Source organism: Babylonia areolata, chromosome 7 (assembly GCF_041734735.1).
Source record: "Babylonia areolata isolate BAREFJ2019XMU chromosome 7, ASM4173473v1, whole genome shotgun sequence".
In the NCBI taxonomy this organism is placed as follows: Eukaryota; Metazoa; Mollusca; class Gastropoda; order Neogastropoda; family Buccinidae; genus Babylonia; species Babylonia areolata.
The window spans coordinates 15518915-15534275 of NC_134882.1; the positions used below are offsets into that span (position 1 = coordinate 15518915).

General features: G+C 40.3%; 1 protein-coding gene across 1 annotated transcript in view; it reads left to right on the forward strand.

Moving 5' to 3' along the window:
• Positions 1 to 12575, forward strand: part of LOC143284351 (sodium-dependent proline transporter-like) — a 20215-nt gene extending 7640 nt beyond the window's left edge. Inside the window, exons 4-12 of the mRNA XM_076591062.1 lie at positions 3039 to 3170; positions 3587 to 3815; positions 4172 to 4304; positions 4642 to 4880; positions 5385 to 5509; positions 5821 to 5933; positions 8403 to 8534; positions 9280 to 9379; positions 11932 to 12575. Of these exons, the coding sequence (XP_076447177.1) occupies positions 3039 to 3170; positions 3587 to 3815; positions 4172 to 4304; positions 4642 to 4880; positions 5385 to 5509; positions 5821 to 5933; positions 8403 to 8534; positions 9280 to 9379; positions 11932 to 12290 (1562 nt within the window). The 3' untranslated portion in view covers positions 12291 to 12575. The remainder of the gene's footprint in view (positions 1 to 3038; positions 3171 to 3586; positions 3816 to 4171; positions 4305 to 4641; positions 4881 to 5384; positions 5510 to 5820; positions 5934 to 8402; positions 8535 to 9279; positions 9380 to 11931) is intronic.
• Positions 12576 to 15361: the final 2786 nt, after the last annotated feature.

The window sequence follows — 15361 nt, forward strand, 5'->3', positions numbered from 1 at the left end:
AGTGTAGTTATTCATAGTAATTTTAGTCTGGTTCGTGTGGACTCCAACAAACGATAACTCTTGTGTCCCTCAAACCATCTGTTTATGAGATGACTGTGGCGCTTTTTATTTATTGATAAAAAAAAAATCGAAAAAAACTTTAAGTGAAGAAAATTCTAGATAGACTTCCGTGGTACAAAAAAACTCTTAGAAAAGAATCGAACATCTCTTAAAAAGAATATATATATATAGGAGATGAAGAGTGCAGGCGCCGTGTATGAAAGAAATCTTCACGACCATTGCGAAATAATGCATGCCTAGTAAAACGGTTCCAGTCTATCCTAACGACGTTCCTTTGATGACCGATGAAAGTGACGAACGAAAAATGTACACGCGACAGCAAAACGGACGAACAATCCCGACGTCTGGCTTTCTTTCAGGCAATTTCTCAATTACGTAACCCCAAGAGAAAAAGATCGCCAAAATCGAGTATCTAACTGAAACGAAAGAGCATGGGAACTATCCTGTTTGGGCCAGAAAGATTGATGGAAATTAATTCGTTCGTTTTACAGTAAAAAAAGCATTGATACTAACGACGGAAATCCCTCCCCTCATGTCAGACGACAAAATGTATTAATTACTCAAATAAAGATAAAGCCAACTTGTTTGATAAGTTCTTTGCATATCGGTCTGCAATAGAATGCCACAATGACGACCTTCCCGACGTGTACTTTGCAGATAATGCAACCCAAGTAGTAACTTTAACTGAACAAGATGTTATCGATGTCATCAGTAAAATTGACAAGACATAATTATGTGGCCCAGACCTTACGAATAATACACTACTAATAACTAAGACTCTCACTCAGTTATTCAATAGATGTCTTAGTGAAGGCAAATTCCCAATCTTGTGGAAAGCAGCACTTTTCTCCCGTACACAAAAAGAGACCTAAGAAATTGTGTAGCAATTATCACCCAATTTTTCATTCTTATTTGTGTTGGAAAGGTACTGTAACGCTGCATGGAAAAATATGTGTACATATTTTTGACAGAAAACTATATAATTTCTGCACTGTAATCTGGCTTCGTGCCTGATAACTCCATAGTATATCAACTTCTCTCCACGCACAATGATCGCTGTGTCTCTTTCGGTCGTGGAATTACTGCACAAGTGGTCTACTTTGACATTGCAAAGGCTTCCAGTGGCGTATGATGCAGATGACTCCTACTAAAATTAGAAGCTGTAGGAATAAGGGTGTAACTGCTAGACTTCTTTCATGACTATCTTTCTGATAGACTACAATCAGCTGTACTAACAAGACACAAATCAGACCTCAAAAGAGTCTCAACAAGTGTTCCTCAGGGTTCCGTTTCAGGTCCTTTGTTGTTTTTAATCTATAGGAACGACATTGTTTATGACACTGAATCAACAATCAAACTATTTGCCGACTATGCTGGTTTGTCTTTCGCGACAACCCAGACCTACGCGCTGAAATCCTGAACTCTGACCTTGAAAAAATTGTGGAATGGACCAAATTTTGGAAAGTTAAATCCAACGAAGGGAAATCGGGTTTGCTGAATATTTCCAGAAATCGAAACCCAGTTCACTCACATAACTTAGAAGGAACATACTTGAACCCGCTACCACCCACAAGCATCTCGGTTTGATATTTCAAGACAACTGCAAATGCAAACTATATCCGATAAAGTCAGTTTCTTAATTGCATAATTAAAAAAATTACAAGTGTAAACTAAATAGGAGAGCACTATAAATCATGAATAAATCATTTATATTACTACACTTTGATTATGGTGACATTATATAGGATAACTGCACTGAGAGCCAAACAAACATGTTAGAAACACTGCATTTAGAAGTCATTCGAAGTATCACTGATATGGTCGAGGGAACAAGTCACATCAAGCTATGCGAAGAGTTTGGATGTTCCTCCTTAAAAAAAAAAAAAAAAAAAAAGGACGAAAAATGCATCACCTGTTGCAGTTCTTCAAAAGATTAACGGTGCATGTCCAAACTATTTCACCAGTTTACTGCCTTCTCTTGTTTCTGAAAGAAATCCATACCATAGACGTGGACCATTGGAAAGAACAGAGCCACGGTCTAGAACCGAACTCTACAAGAACCCCTTTCTCCCAAGCCCAACTGGTTTATGGAACAGTCTTCCATATGACATAAAATCATTTACTCGGTCAATCTATTCAAACGATATATCTGTATGTCAGACATATGAACTTTGACATGTAATCGACATCAAATACCAGACCCAAGATGCGCTTGTGGACATCTTAGTAAAAACGCTGAGTACTATTTATTACACTGTCCTCACTTTAATGTGATCAGAGCGAATGCGATCTCTACCCTTCCACCCGAGTTAATCCAACTCCACATTCTACTTTACGGTAAACCTACCCTACTTCGGGAAGAAAATGAACTCATTTTGAAAAATGTATACCCGTTTATCACCCAAACAAAACGTCTTTAGTACATGATCAGTAAATTACACTCGAAAAGACAATATAGGACTTCATTCGAGAACAGATCACAAATAAATAGACAGAGACAAATGAGTAATTAGGTAAATGAATAGATAAACAAATGCACAAAAGCAATACAAATATAAACGAACAAATTATTCAACAATACATTATGTAAGTCCTCGCCACCTACGCAGCTAAACCTGCCTTGCTTCTTCGGCACAGGTTCTAGTTGATCGTCACAGAATTCCAGTGCGTGCGCTCGCTCTCGTTCACTTAGCTCGAAGTCGACTAATCAGGAGATTAATTTCAATTTAATGTTATTCAAAATGCGACTGCTGTGTTATATATTCAATGTGCACATTTGTTGTTAATTAAGCTCACCATAAGCTTCGGCTTCTTGCTGATTTTGTGTGCTTTTGAGAATAAGATCGTGTTTAAACTAAAAGAAAAAGCAGTTTATCTTGACTTGGAAATGAAGAAGCGGGTGTGGTTTGGGTACAGACAGGACACACACGGAAGAGACCCGACTGCTGACCATCATGTTATAAAGTGTATGTATGCAGGAGCGTTCTTGGTGCCCTATGTGGCCTTCATGATTCTGTGTGGAATACCTCTCTTCTTCATGGAGATCACCTGTGGGCAGTTTGCCTCTCTGTCTCCAATTACTGTCTGGAGGATCAGCCCTCTCTTCAAAGGTAATGACCTTCTCTTCTTATATCTTCTTGTAAATGACAGTGATGTGGGTTTCATGATAATTGGATACTTTTGTGGGTTTTCCCCTTCCGTGTATACTCTTTTCGTACATATTCTTTTCGTACATTTGTTTTAAATGTTTATACTTTACCTTTATATTTGCATTTCTAAACCCGAAAGATAGTGATAATAATGAACATGCTAAACGGGTATTTTTCCCAAACAAATCATAAATAAAAGAAAGTTAAACATTTAATCCTAACGTGTCGTCTCTTCTAGTTATAAATCTGTTTTGAAATAAACAAACAAAAACTCTTGCTACTTAAAACCCAAACCAAACAAACAAAAACTTGCTACAACTTGTGTGCATGTACCCAAACTGATGGTGAGGTTCTTCCCTTGTGGCTGTCCTAATCAGGGGTGGGCTATGGCATGGTGATCATCTCTGGCATTGTGTGCGTCTACTACAACGTCATCATCGCCTGGACCTTCTACTACCTCTTCATGTCCATGAGGAGTGTCGTGCCCTGGGACAACTGTAACAACGACTGGAACGATGAGCGATGTGTCGAAAACAAGTTCGCTGATGACATTGGGACGGCTGTCAACTCTTCCCAACTGATGACTGCCACTGAACAGTTCTGGGAGTAAGTGGAAAGCCACCCACATTCTGATAATTAACTCCCCGTTTAAAATCTTCTTGTAGAATCAAAAACGGCCAACAATGAAAACAACAACAAATATATGTTTGTGATTATAATACAAAGGATTCATTTGTAAGTTTCCTTTCACAAAAGCTTGCATTTCCAAATGCTATTTTATTCATTTTTTCCGATGACAAAAACACTGTTTCAGCATGAGAAAATTATGGACAAGCACATAGATGACGAAACAAAATTCCTTTCTGTGAAAGAAATAGAATAAAGGATACCTTCATGTTTATGGCAAGCTGCTGTGTTACCCAGCCCGATGCTGTAACTGATTGTGTTCATGTGTGTTGCAGGCTTAATGTCCTGGAGATCACAGACGGCATTGAAGACATGGGCACCATACGCTGGCCTTTGTTTGGTTGTCTGGCTCTGGCCTGGGTGGTGGTCTTTCTCTGCCTCTGCAAGGGTGTCAAGTCTTCTGGCAGGGCGAGTCATGGCTTTCCGGCTTTTTTCCCAACAGTAGATTTGTGCAATTGTGTTTGTAAATTCAGATTTATCTCCTTGTCCACACAGTTTTGTTCAAAGAATCCAAGCGCAAGAAGTTGAAAAAGTATAAGTAGATTCGAACAGCATGATTGTGTGCATGCAAACATATCCCATTGTCCACGCTGTTTTGTAAGGATTCCACAGGTAAACAGCATGACAGTGGGCTGAACTTGACGAGATGACTTCACTTAGTTCAGATGGTGTACTTGTAAGAATTGCACAGGTGAATAGCTTGACAATGGTCAGAACATAACAAGGTCACTTACCGGTTTTTCAGGTGGTGTATGTGACTGCCACCTTCCCTTACCTGGTGCTGATCATCCTCCTGGTGCGTGGCGCTACTCTACATGGCGCTCTGGAAGGCATCAAGTTCTACCTGATCCCCGACTGGGATAAGCTGTTGGAGTTCAAGGTGTGGGGTGACGCCGCCATCCAGATTTTCTACTCGGTGGGCATGGCCTGGGGGGGCCTCATCACCATGGCCAGCTACAACAAGTTCCACAACAACGTCTACAGGTCAAACCAGTTGTCGGTATTGTATCAGAAATAAAAAAAACATAAAAAAAACAGGGAATGTGATACTTTGTTGTCATGAGAGGAAAATCTTCTTTGGGATATGAAGGGTGCACTATGTTTCACTTCATTGGAAACATTTGAGTTTGAACACACACAAATAAATAAATAGATACATAAAAACTGCAATAATATAATAAAAGAAATATCCCTGATTATTTCGGTCTCTAGATCTTGTTCAAGGATGAATGACATAATGAGAAATATTATCAATGTTGTCATTAGAGGACAATTTTGTTTGAAATGTGAAAAGTGCACCAGCTTGTAACTGAACACAGTTGGTAGCAATACAGTAAGAAGATAATTTGTTGGTGAACATGTACTAAATAAAGCCCAGTTTTGGATGTACATTATACAGTTTGTACTAATGAGATAATCTGACACCATAATACTAAGGAGAGGACTACAGAAGAGCAGAATGATAACTGCCGTGTTTGCTGTTGACAGGGATGCCATTGTTGTTCCCTTGATAAACTGCGGCACCAGTGTGTTTGCCGGTCTGGTAATCTTTTCAGTTATTGGCTTCATGGCCCACGAGACTGGTGCTGAGGTCGAGGATGTTGTCACACAGGGTAAGCACAGCTGCAATCATTTATGCCTATGTCTAACTGCAAACCAACCCCCAAATCCAAACGTTTAGAAATGGACGGGTATGTAATGTTCATTCATCAAAAATCCATTTTGAATCTGATTCAAAGAGAAAAATATAGAAAAAAGCATAATTTCATTATTGGAAAAGTTCGGACTCGATTTAATAAGAAATAAAGTATACAACAAAACTCACAAAGATTTTAAGAAATGGTGAAACTACAACTCAGCAGAAGTACTCACTATCTATCCAAATTTGGATTAAAAGCAGTTGCTTTGTCTGTGCATGTTCCAGGTCCTGGCCTGACGTTTGTTGTGTATCCTGAGGCTGTTGCCAAACTGCCCATCTCCCCACTGTGGGCCATGCTGTTTTTCCTCATGCTGTTCACCATCGGTCTTGACAGCCAGGTAAGGATCCCACCGCTTTCTGATTACTTTGCCAACCTCCTCGCTTATCCTGCTGTCTAACCTCCGTTCTATGCAAGCTGCGTTGGTCTGTGTTAAGGCTGAGTAAAGGATTCTTTAGAGAGTGGTTTTCACGACCTAGTAAGTATTGATACGATAAGAAATAACCTTGCCATAGCTTTCGAGAAAGGAAAATTTGCATTCCACCAGAGGAGTTGTCGTCAGTTATATTTTATGCAAGATGTCAAAGTATCTGAAAGGACTGTCATAAACAAAACATTGCCTCTGAAAAGTAAAGCACACTTTGACGTCTTCGATCTTTTACTCTGCGAGAAATTAATGTTTGTCTCGTTTTGAGAAGAAAGATGAGTTGTTGTTTTTTTTATTGGATGAAGAGGGTTGAGGAGAGACGAAGGAAATGGTGGGTGAATGGACAACAACTACAAAACAAACAAACAAAAAAAGGGATATAATTGGAATGTGAAAGGATACAGAAAAATTTTAGTGGTAATTGTGCGAAGACCATCACTAATAAAAAGCTGTGAATTAACCCAGATTGACTTATTTGAAAGAATGCAAGACTGTCTTTTGTTTTGTTTTGTTTTGTTTTGTTTCCTTTTCTTTTAAAGGTAACTACCTCATTTCATATTTCATTGGACAGAATTGTAAACATATTACTTGTTTACACATCTGTGGCCAAGACTTCTTCCAGAGCAGTAGAATTCTACAAATACTCATCCTTACACATCGTGGGATAGGTTTTGAAGAAAGTATGTATCATATGAAATTTCGTACTCATTTCTTTATCTCGTTCATATTTTTCTGTAAGAGGTGTACCTTACAACTGGAAAAGTAAATCAAATCGAGAGTTTTAAATGTTTTCAAAGATTTATAATTTCCTGTGCTCCAGTTCGTAATCATTCATTCTTCTCACACTCTGAATTTAGAGCTTTTTTTTTTTAAATGCTAAACTGTACCTAATGAACTGTGGATAAATTAAAGATTCAAGCAAGAGCCGCATTAAGTTGTAGTGAAATTTGTTTCAATATAAAGCATATAGTGGTGGAACAGGCTTGAAAGTGAAGTATTTCTTTTTGTTGTCCAGAAGTGTAACAGCAGTACGAATGATTATCCTTTTTTTTTTTCTTCTTCTTTTTTTTGCTCTAATTTTCAATTCATGCGTCATATTTGTGTCACTCAATCTGTTCACAAGTGCTGAGTGGTGATGTCCCATCATTTAATCAAAATGTTTTTTTTGTGTGTATCTCATGAGGAAAATAGTGAATGGGAAAATTTCATCGAATATGTTTTTGTCAAGAATTTGAAAAAGAAGTGAGAAAATATTCAGAACAAACAATCTTTTGTGAAATGGTAAAAAGTAATTTCAATGGCACTCGTATTTAGATACCTACGTGGAGTCTATACAAGAGGGTTTATGATTTTACATCAAACATATTTTTACCATGACCATATCTTGGTGGTTATATTATGTCTCTCTCTCTCTCTCTTTTCTTTTTTTCATAATCTTTTTTTTTCTTAATCTATATTTATTCTTTATCTTCTATCACCTTAGTGGGCTGCACCTCATAGAACCAATGAGAAATGTTAAATGTCCTTTCACACCAGCTTCGAACTCGTTGAAAATAAAATGCACCAGCTTTTGATTTTGAAATCAGAACATGTTTTGTAATAGTGGAAGTGCTTGCTGAAGTTATTTATTGACTTCAAAACGGCATTTGTTACTTTGTTCCCCAGGCCATTAGAAACTTTGAGAACTTCATCTGTTTAATAATAATAATGATAATAATAACTTGATGTACATTTATTTTGCGCCCTTTCTCTCTAAGAGCTCAGGGCGCTCTACATGAAAGAAAAATATTACAACCTACGTAAATCATTCAAGACAACTCTTTCTCAAAAACTCTTTCTCAAAACCCCTCCCCCCTTGCCCCCTACCCCCACCCCACCCACCCCCTCTCCCTGCACCCCTTCCTACCCACACACACACTCTGCCTTTCCTACTCTTCATACATCCAAAGTGAGCTGACATGGGTGGTGTAGGAGAACAAGGAAGCTGAGAGTGCTTATAGATAGTTTTTTTTGTTTTTTTTTAAAGATGAGTTTTCAGTGATGAGCGAAAAGCAGAAATAGAACCAGATGCACGGATATGATGAGGAAGGTTGTTCCAGATGTGAGGAGCAGCAAAGAAGAAAGAACGTTCACCATAAGTTCTTGTATTGACACGAGGAAGTTTCAAAAGGTAACAGTCAGAGGAAGAGTGGAGATTTCTTGCTGGAGTGTAAACACTGATAAGGTCAGAAAGATATGTAGGGCCTGCTGTTTACACTGCTCTTTGGTTGGCGTTTGCTAGAAAGCAGTGTGATGTATCTGTGTTTTCAGTCATTGTTTCAGGGATTCACCAAGGTTTTCCAAGTGAGCCAATGTTAATTGTGTATTCCTTCCCGTGTGCAGTTTGGTATGTTCGAAACGATGACCAGTGCTTTCATTGACGAGTTCCCCCATGTGCTGAAAGACCAGAAGATAGTATTCACTGCCTTCATGTGCTTTGTGGAGTTCGTGTTTGGAATCCCATGTGTATATCAGGTAACTATATCAGTAACAATAATTCTCTTATTGGAGCCTGTACACCTTTTTAGAATGATTTCTAATGTAGGAAATGTAGGAATATGTGATTGCATATTTACAGAAGGAGAAAATCACAAAGCCCTGCAAACAGTGTATTTAAGATTTTTTTTTTTTTTTTTTTAAAATGAAAGAAGTTGGTTCTGACCCAAACGTGCGCTGAGTTTCAAGAAACAAAGTTTTTTATGTCAGCAAAATCAAGTACCTGAATAAATGTTTTTCCTGTGTTGAATAATCGCACAACAGTGTTACCATAATTATGTGCTGTACAGTGAGGGATGCAAAACTGTCTTCATAGGAATCTGACTGTCCTGGGTGCTGGTGGGATGCAGACACTGATTGGTATCCCTTTTAATTTCCAGGTTTCAATTTCCTTGTATATGTTTTCTTTTCTTCTTTTTTTTTTCTGGGGGTGAGGGTGGGGTGGGTCGGTATCTTTATGCTAATGACACACCAAACAGCTCAGTTGAAAGTAATCATGTTATTCGGGTTTTTATTTTTTTACTTTCTTATCTTTATTTATAATGCTGATCTTTGGTTTTGAGTTGAACTTCCTTATAAAGATGAGGTGTGCGTAAGTGAGCAGCAGTGAGAACATGGCATGAATAAATACCGTCGCATATGTTAAGTATCAAAGAAGAGTGTTCATGCAAATGATGTGTCCAGAATGTCCAATGGTCATGATGAAAATCCATTGTGTATGCAGGGTGGAATGTACGTCTTGCAGATTATGGACTGGTACTGCGCTACCTTCTCTCTCATGTTACTGTCTCTGGTCGAAAGTGTTGTCATCTCTTGGCTGTATGGCAAGTATTTTTACCCACGGTTTTTAAGTATTGCTGTTGACTTTAAAACTTAAGAAGCTGGATGCATGTTCAAAATACATTGCACACGAGAGTTTGATAAAGTTTTGAATCATGCAAGATGCAACGATAATCATTTCAAGGAAGAATGAAACTACTTTAAATGTTGGGCGGCAGTGATACTTTGCAAAACCTATTTGAAATCAATCCCTATAAAGAAGACAAACAAAAACCTGTGTTCAAAGAACCGTCCTGATATCCCTCAAGTTACAAGGGTATAAAACAATACAAATAAAGGAAATTATCAAAAAGAAAATGTTAACAATTACTTTTTATTTATCACAAAACAAAACAATGGTATGAAGGAAAGGCGTATAAACAATGATCTTGACATGATTGGACATGAAAATTATTTGCATACAGGAAATGTGTACATACAGTGACTGCCACTGCTCATGACAAATCAAGGTGTGTGCGCCAAAACCCCTCCTTGTTCACCACCCGCCATTCAACTTGAGCGGTGTGGTTTGTGCTGAAGACACGTGTTTCTCGTGCAGTCAGATTGTCACTGAATTCCGCATCTCTACCAGTCACGCTCAAAAAGAGAACGGATCTGAGCACTAACGGCCAGAGATACAGACTGTTACATTTAAGTTCAATGTATATTTATTCAATATATGACGTAAACACTACACAGAGGGACTAAATCATAATATAAACAACCAAGTGCAACAATGCAGACAAATCAATAGATTTCTCAATCAATGGCGTGAGATAATTGATCGCAATCCTTCAAGTGAAGGCCAATGGTCTCAAGAACGACGAAATGAACAAATGCACTCTTGTGGGAGAAAGAACGGTGTTGAAGCACAGGTGATATGTGTTTATGTGTCACTATGTGAAGATGTATGTGTACACAACAGAAAGTGATGACATGAAGTTCCACTGACACTACGCTGATGACGATGAAGAAACTGAAGGACTAAATAAGGACGACGACTAAGATGGAGAGTAGGTGATAATGACGACGATGAAGGAGAGCAAGTGGTGACGACGACGACGATGAAGGTAAGTGGTGACGACGACGACGATGAAGGTAAGTGGTAACAACGACGATGAGAGTGAGCAAGTGATAATGACGATGACGGGACTGGGTATGATGGACTACAGTACGACGACGAAGACAAAGAAAAACGTAGAACTCCTGGAACGCAGTTGCACGTTGTTCACCACGGGTTGTAGAATGCTGAAAAGGGAAGGCAATGGAAGCCAAAAGCCAATGGAAATGAAGGGCAGGCAGTGGTGGGCAAATGGTCAGTCAGTGGATGTCAACAGAAGTGAGACAACTGAAACACTGCATATAGTCAGAAGAATTCACTCTTGGCCAACCCCCTCAGTAAGCCAATAATGTAAGTATCCCCAGCCAAGAATGTATCCCGATCGTAGAAAAAGATTCCGTTGAATTCCCCTTCCCCAAATACATAAACTGTAGCATAATTCATTTATGAACAGTTATTTCAGAAGGAACTGACAAAAAAAAGTCTTAGTTAACAAAAGAAGGTCTTAGTTGACAGTCTCAAAGGCTGACAACACAGCCACACCCAAGAAACAGAAAGATATGACAGAAAAGGGGGTAGTTTAGATATCCTGGTTTATATCATATATAATGCAAAAATGCAAGTCTTTTTTGTTGTTGATATAATGCAACTATGCAAGAAAAATTTTTAACTACAAAAAGCCGCTAAGAGGGTTCACATGGGAAATTTAGCAATCCAGATTTCAATGGCTGAAACTATTCAATACACATAAGGACAACAACATTATAAACTGGTAATACTATGTTTAACACACACACACACACACACACACACACACACACCACAAAAAAAACGAGCAAAACTGTTCACTTTAATTCCCATTCTGCCCCATCCCTTGCCCCCCCCCCTCCCCGCCCCCTCTCCGCCCCCCTCCTTCTCTCTCTCTCTCTTTCTCTCATCCCCGGACTTAAACACGACAGAACAAACAGAGCAAATGGTTCTATGGCTACAAGAGGACAAAACAGCATGGCTCGAACTGTCTCCACGGAAAACCCTTACGTCCCTGACGGGCACTTTTACCCGGAAAGCTGGAACACACTGAAAACAGAAGAACGAAGAGCTGTTCAGAGGAAAAATTATCCTCACAAATGAGTGCCAAATTGTGCAAACAGCCCTGAAGAGAAACGGACCGATACGAATGCATTTTCTGAGAGTCGCGGGCGAAAAGACCCGAATCTTGAATCTTGTCACTGACGAGCTAAGAAGAAGAGCTTACCTTCGTTCAGTGACATACTCAACGCACGAGAAACACGTGTCTTCAACACAACGAAAACCGCTCTCAAGCTGAATGGGGGTTGGTTAACAAGGAGGGGTGAGAAAAACGCACCTTTAATTTTCATGAGATGTGACAGTGACATCAACAACTCAAATCTGATTCATTAATTCCTGTAAAATAGAACAAGAGATCACGCTGGTACCGATATTCTAAGATAAAAGTTCACCATACTCATGTTTTAGGTGTGAACCGTTTCTACAAGGACATTGAGCTGATGATCGGGTTCAAGCCCTGCGCCTATTGGAAGATTATGTGGTGCTTCATCACGCCCGCTACCATTCTCTTCATCTGGATCTGCTCCGTGTCTCAGCTGGCCCCAGTGTCTTACGGCACCTACCAGTACCCCAGGTGGGCCATCATCTTTGGCTGGATGCTGGGCCTGTGCTCCCTGCTGCCTCTGCCCATCGTCATGATCCTCAGCATCGCTAAGGAGAAGGGCACCTTGTGGCAGAGAGTCAGGAAGCTGGCTCGCCCCGCCGACAACTGGGGACCTGCCCTTCCTGAGAACCGGGAAGCCTACCTGGTCAGTATGGAGCCCTGACATCGTCCGGCGGACGCCATGGAGCTTCCGTCCCCCATCTGCAGCCCCAAGAAGGGTGGAGCCTCTGTGATGAAGCCGTCAGTGTGACTACGTCGGACTGGTCTTTGGTGGCCCAGGGTTCAGAGTTCACATTCATGCCAGTCTCTAAGTCTTAAACCTGTGCTGATCAAGAGACTTTTATCGACTGTCTATTTCAACGTGTTCTCCGTCCAAAATGAGAACCAGAAAAGAATGAAAATAGACAGTTGACAGAAATCAGAATGGGTGAAGTGTGGATGTATATTGGTCTAGAGTGAATGGGTGAGGATGTAGACGTGTATGTGAGGGGTGCTATATGAGCTGCTCTGTACACGATTTGTGAATAAAGAAAATGAGCACAAGTTTGAATACAAGGAAGAAATATATTGATACAGGTGTATTTCTGAACATGACTGAAAAAGGAATCACTGTAAATAAAATCTGACAATGCATGATCTTGGTTGAATTCGTTGTGAATGATATGTGGGAAATGAAAAAAAAGTATGTTCGAGAATGGTAAGGTTGCAGTATGGCACAAACGCATTTCAGAGTAATTATACTTCTGTGGAGAAACGATTTACAAAAGAGATCGTACAATTGCACTTGTTGCAATTATTGATGACTACATTAGCTGACTATTCACTTTCTTTTATTTCATGCGTGATGAAATATGGAAAAGACTGAACATATTCGACCACATGCATACAGAAATACACGGAACGCTCAGGTACACTGACACACACCCTCGTTATTTATGCTGATTGCCAGAATGCCCCACTCCCTCTGCTTTAGTGTCTTGACAAAGTGCCACCGTCGGTGAAAAGCTTGAAAAACCGGAAGCCATGTCAAGATCTCGCAACATTAAGTTTTTAGTTTCACTTTCAAGGAAGCGTCTATATACGCTGCGCTACATCTGTTAGGCAGATGGCTGACCAGATAACACAAAGCGCTTAGTCAGGCCTTGAGTGTACGCATATATATTCGTGTACCTATCAGCGTGGAACTTCTACAGAATTTTGCCAGAGGACAACTCTTTTGTCGCCATGGGTTCTTTTTCAGTGCGCCAAGTGCGTGCTGCACGCGCCAGACCTCAGTTTGTCATCTCATCCGATTGACTAGATGCTCAGCTTGATGTTTCCAGTCAAACTTGGGAGAAAAAGGCGAAAGCGGGAATCGAACCCAGATACTCACGGACACTGTATCGGCAGATGAGCGTCTTAACCATTCTGCCACCTTCCTCCTATATGTGTTTGAAGGCAAAAATGAAAATGCAGACGTCTGTCTTCGGCAGGTTCTGCAGCTGCTGAATCGTTTTTATCCGAACAGGGCTTGGTCTGTGCATGATGTAGACAAGGCATACCGTCTGGTTCACGAAAGAACAGTTTATATATCCCAGATGCATCATCAGATTGCACGGATGGAAAGACAAACTACTAGTATTACAGAGCTCTAAGCAGAGATGAAATGGCTGACGTCCTGAACATCAGTGTCGCCACAGATCTGACAGTCAGACAAAATAGAATTCCGCATGAATTAAAACAGTCAAGAAAAGGAGCGTTCTTTTGTAACGGTTGCCTGCAACACGGGACAACCCGTGCTATCCTTCTCAACAGAATGAATGAAGACGACAGAACCACCAGTATATTCACAACAGTCATTCAGTTCCTGAGAAAGACTGAAGACAACAGCGATGGAAGCCAGAATAAAACCGTGCAACAGAAGAGACACGAAAATTTTCTGTCAGGAAGAACAGATATCAGCGCAAGTTCAGTCGGACTCATGTCGTCACCAAGAGAGACATCACGACAGATACCTTCGTGGTGAAAGGCAGTCGGAGACATGTCACCGTGAAGAGAGACAAAAGAAAATAAGTCGCCAAGAAGACAGAAACAAAAATGGACAGACACACCGAGCATCTGCACGAAGACAAAGAACACCAATAACCACAACCAGATCAGGAAGCAGGACAGATGTCGACAGGAAGACAGAAACCAACGTGAACGGAAAGACAGCCGGCACGTGATGGACACGGGAAACATGGCATTGATGCAGAAAAGAGAGATGCCCGGAACTCTCGTGTCGAGGAGTTCCAACTAGACAGTGAGAGTGAGCGCAACACCATTACTGATGGAACAGCGCAGGATCATCCACAGGAACTGTCCAGTGTATAAGAAACAGCACGCACCTGCTGCATCCGTCCAGATAGACCCAAACAAGCATCCACGACAGCAAACTATGATCCGGCGTAGATCTGCCTCATTTCTATAGCCCGAGTGTACTTCCCTACCTAGGAGAGAACCAGCCGTGACTTCACCAGCTCAATCCATTGTGATGAAGGAACAGACTGTTTTTCATTCCTCTGGGACACGTGTCCCAGAGACCATTCTGCACGTGTCACAATCCAGAGTTCAGAAATCATCACACACTGTCTCCCACTGGTCTCATCAACACTTTCAGTTTACCAGAAAATTTGAACAGGGATGTCCCAAAGACTATCGATGCTGGCCTGTGCCGTTCACAGAGTAACATGCATCAAGTACTCTGCTTTATAAAATGAGCGATCCCAACACAAGGACTGGCTGTAAGAATGCTAGTGAAAATATACTGCCCTGTGGTGTTAGTGACAGTGACTCTGTAAATGATGACAGAAGTGGTCTGTATCCACGTGTTTCACATGACACTGCTATGAACGATTTTTTGGTCAGTACTTGTCTGTTTGTGAACAGTTTGATTTAGTAATTTTGAATGGAAATCATAGCTGCTGGTGTGGGCATAAGTTTTACGTATATTGCTCACAATGGTTGTAGTACAACAGACTGTTTCTGAATATTAATATGTATTTTGATATGGCTGAATGCTTGGTAGTTAGCCAGGGTACTGAGTCCAAGCATATGCCTGCGGAACTAACAATGAAATTTAAAAACAATATTGTCAGATAAAAAAAAAAGGCATAAAAAGGTGACCCGATTTGAATTGATTACAAAATTACAGAAGTATCTCTTTGCTGAACGTGTGTCAGTGGAAACATACATTCTAAATAAACGTTTGTCTAT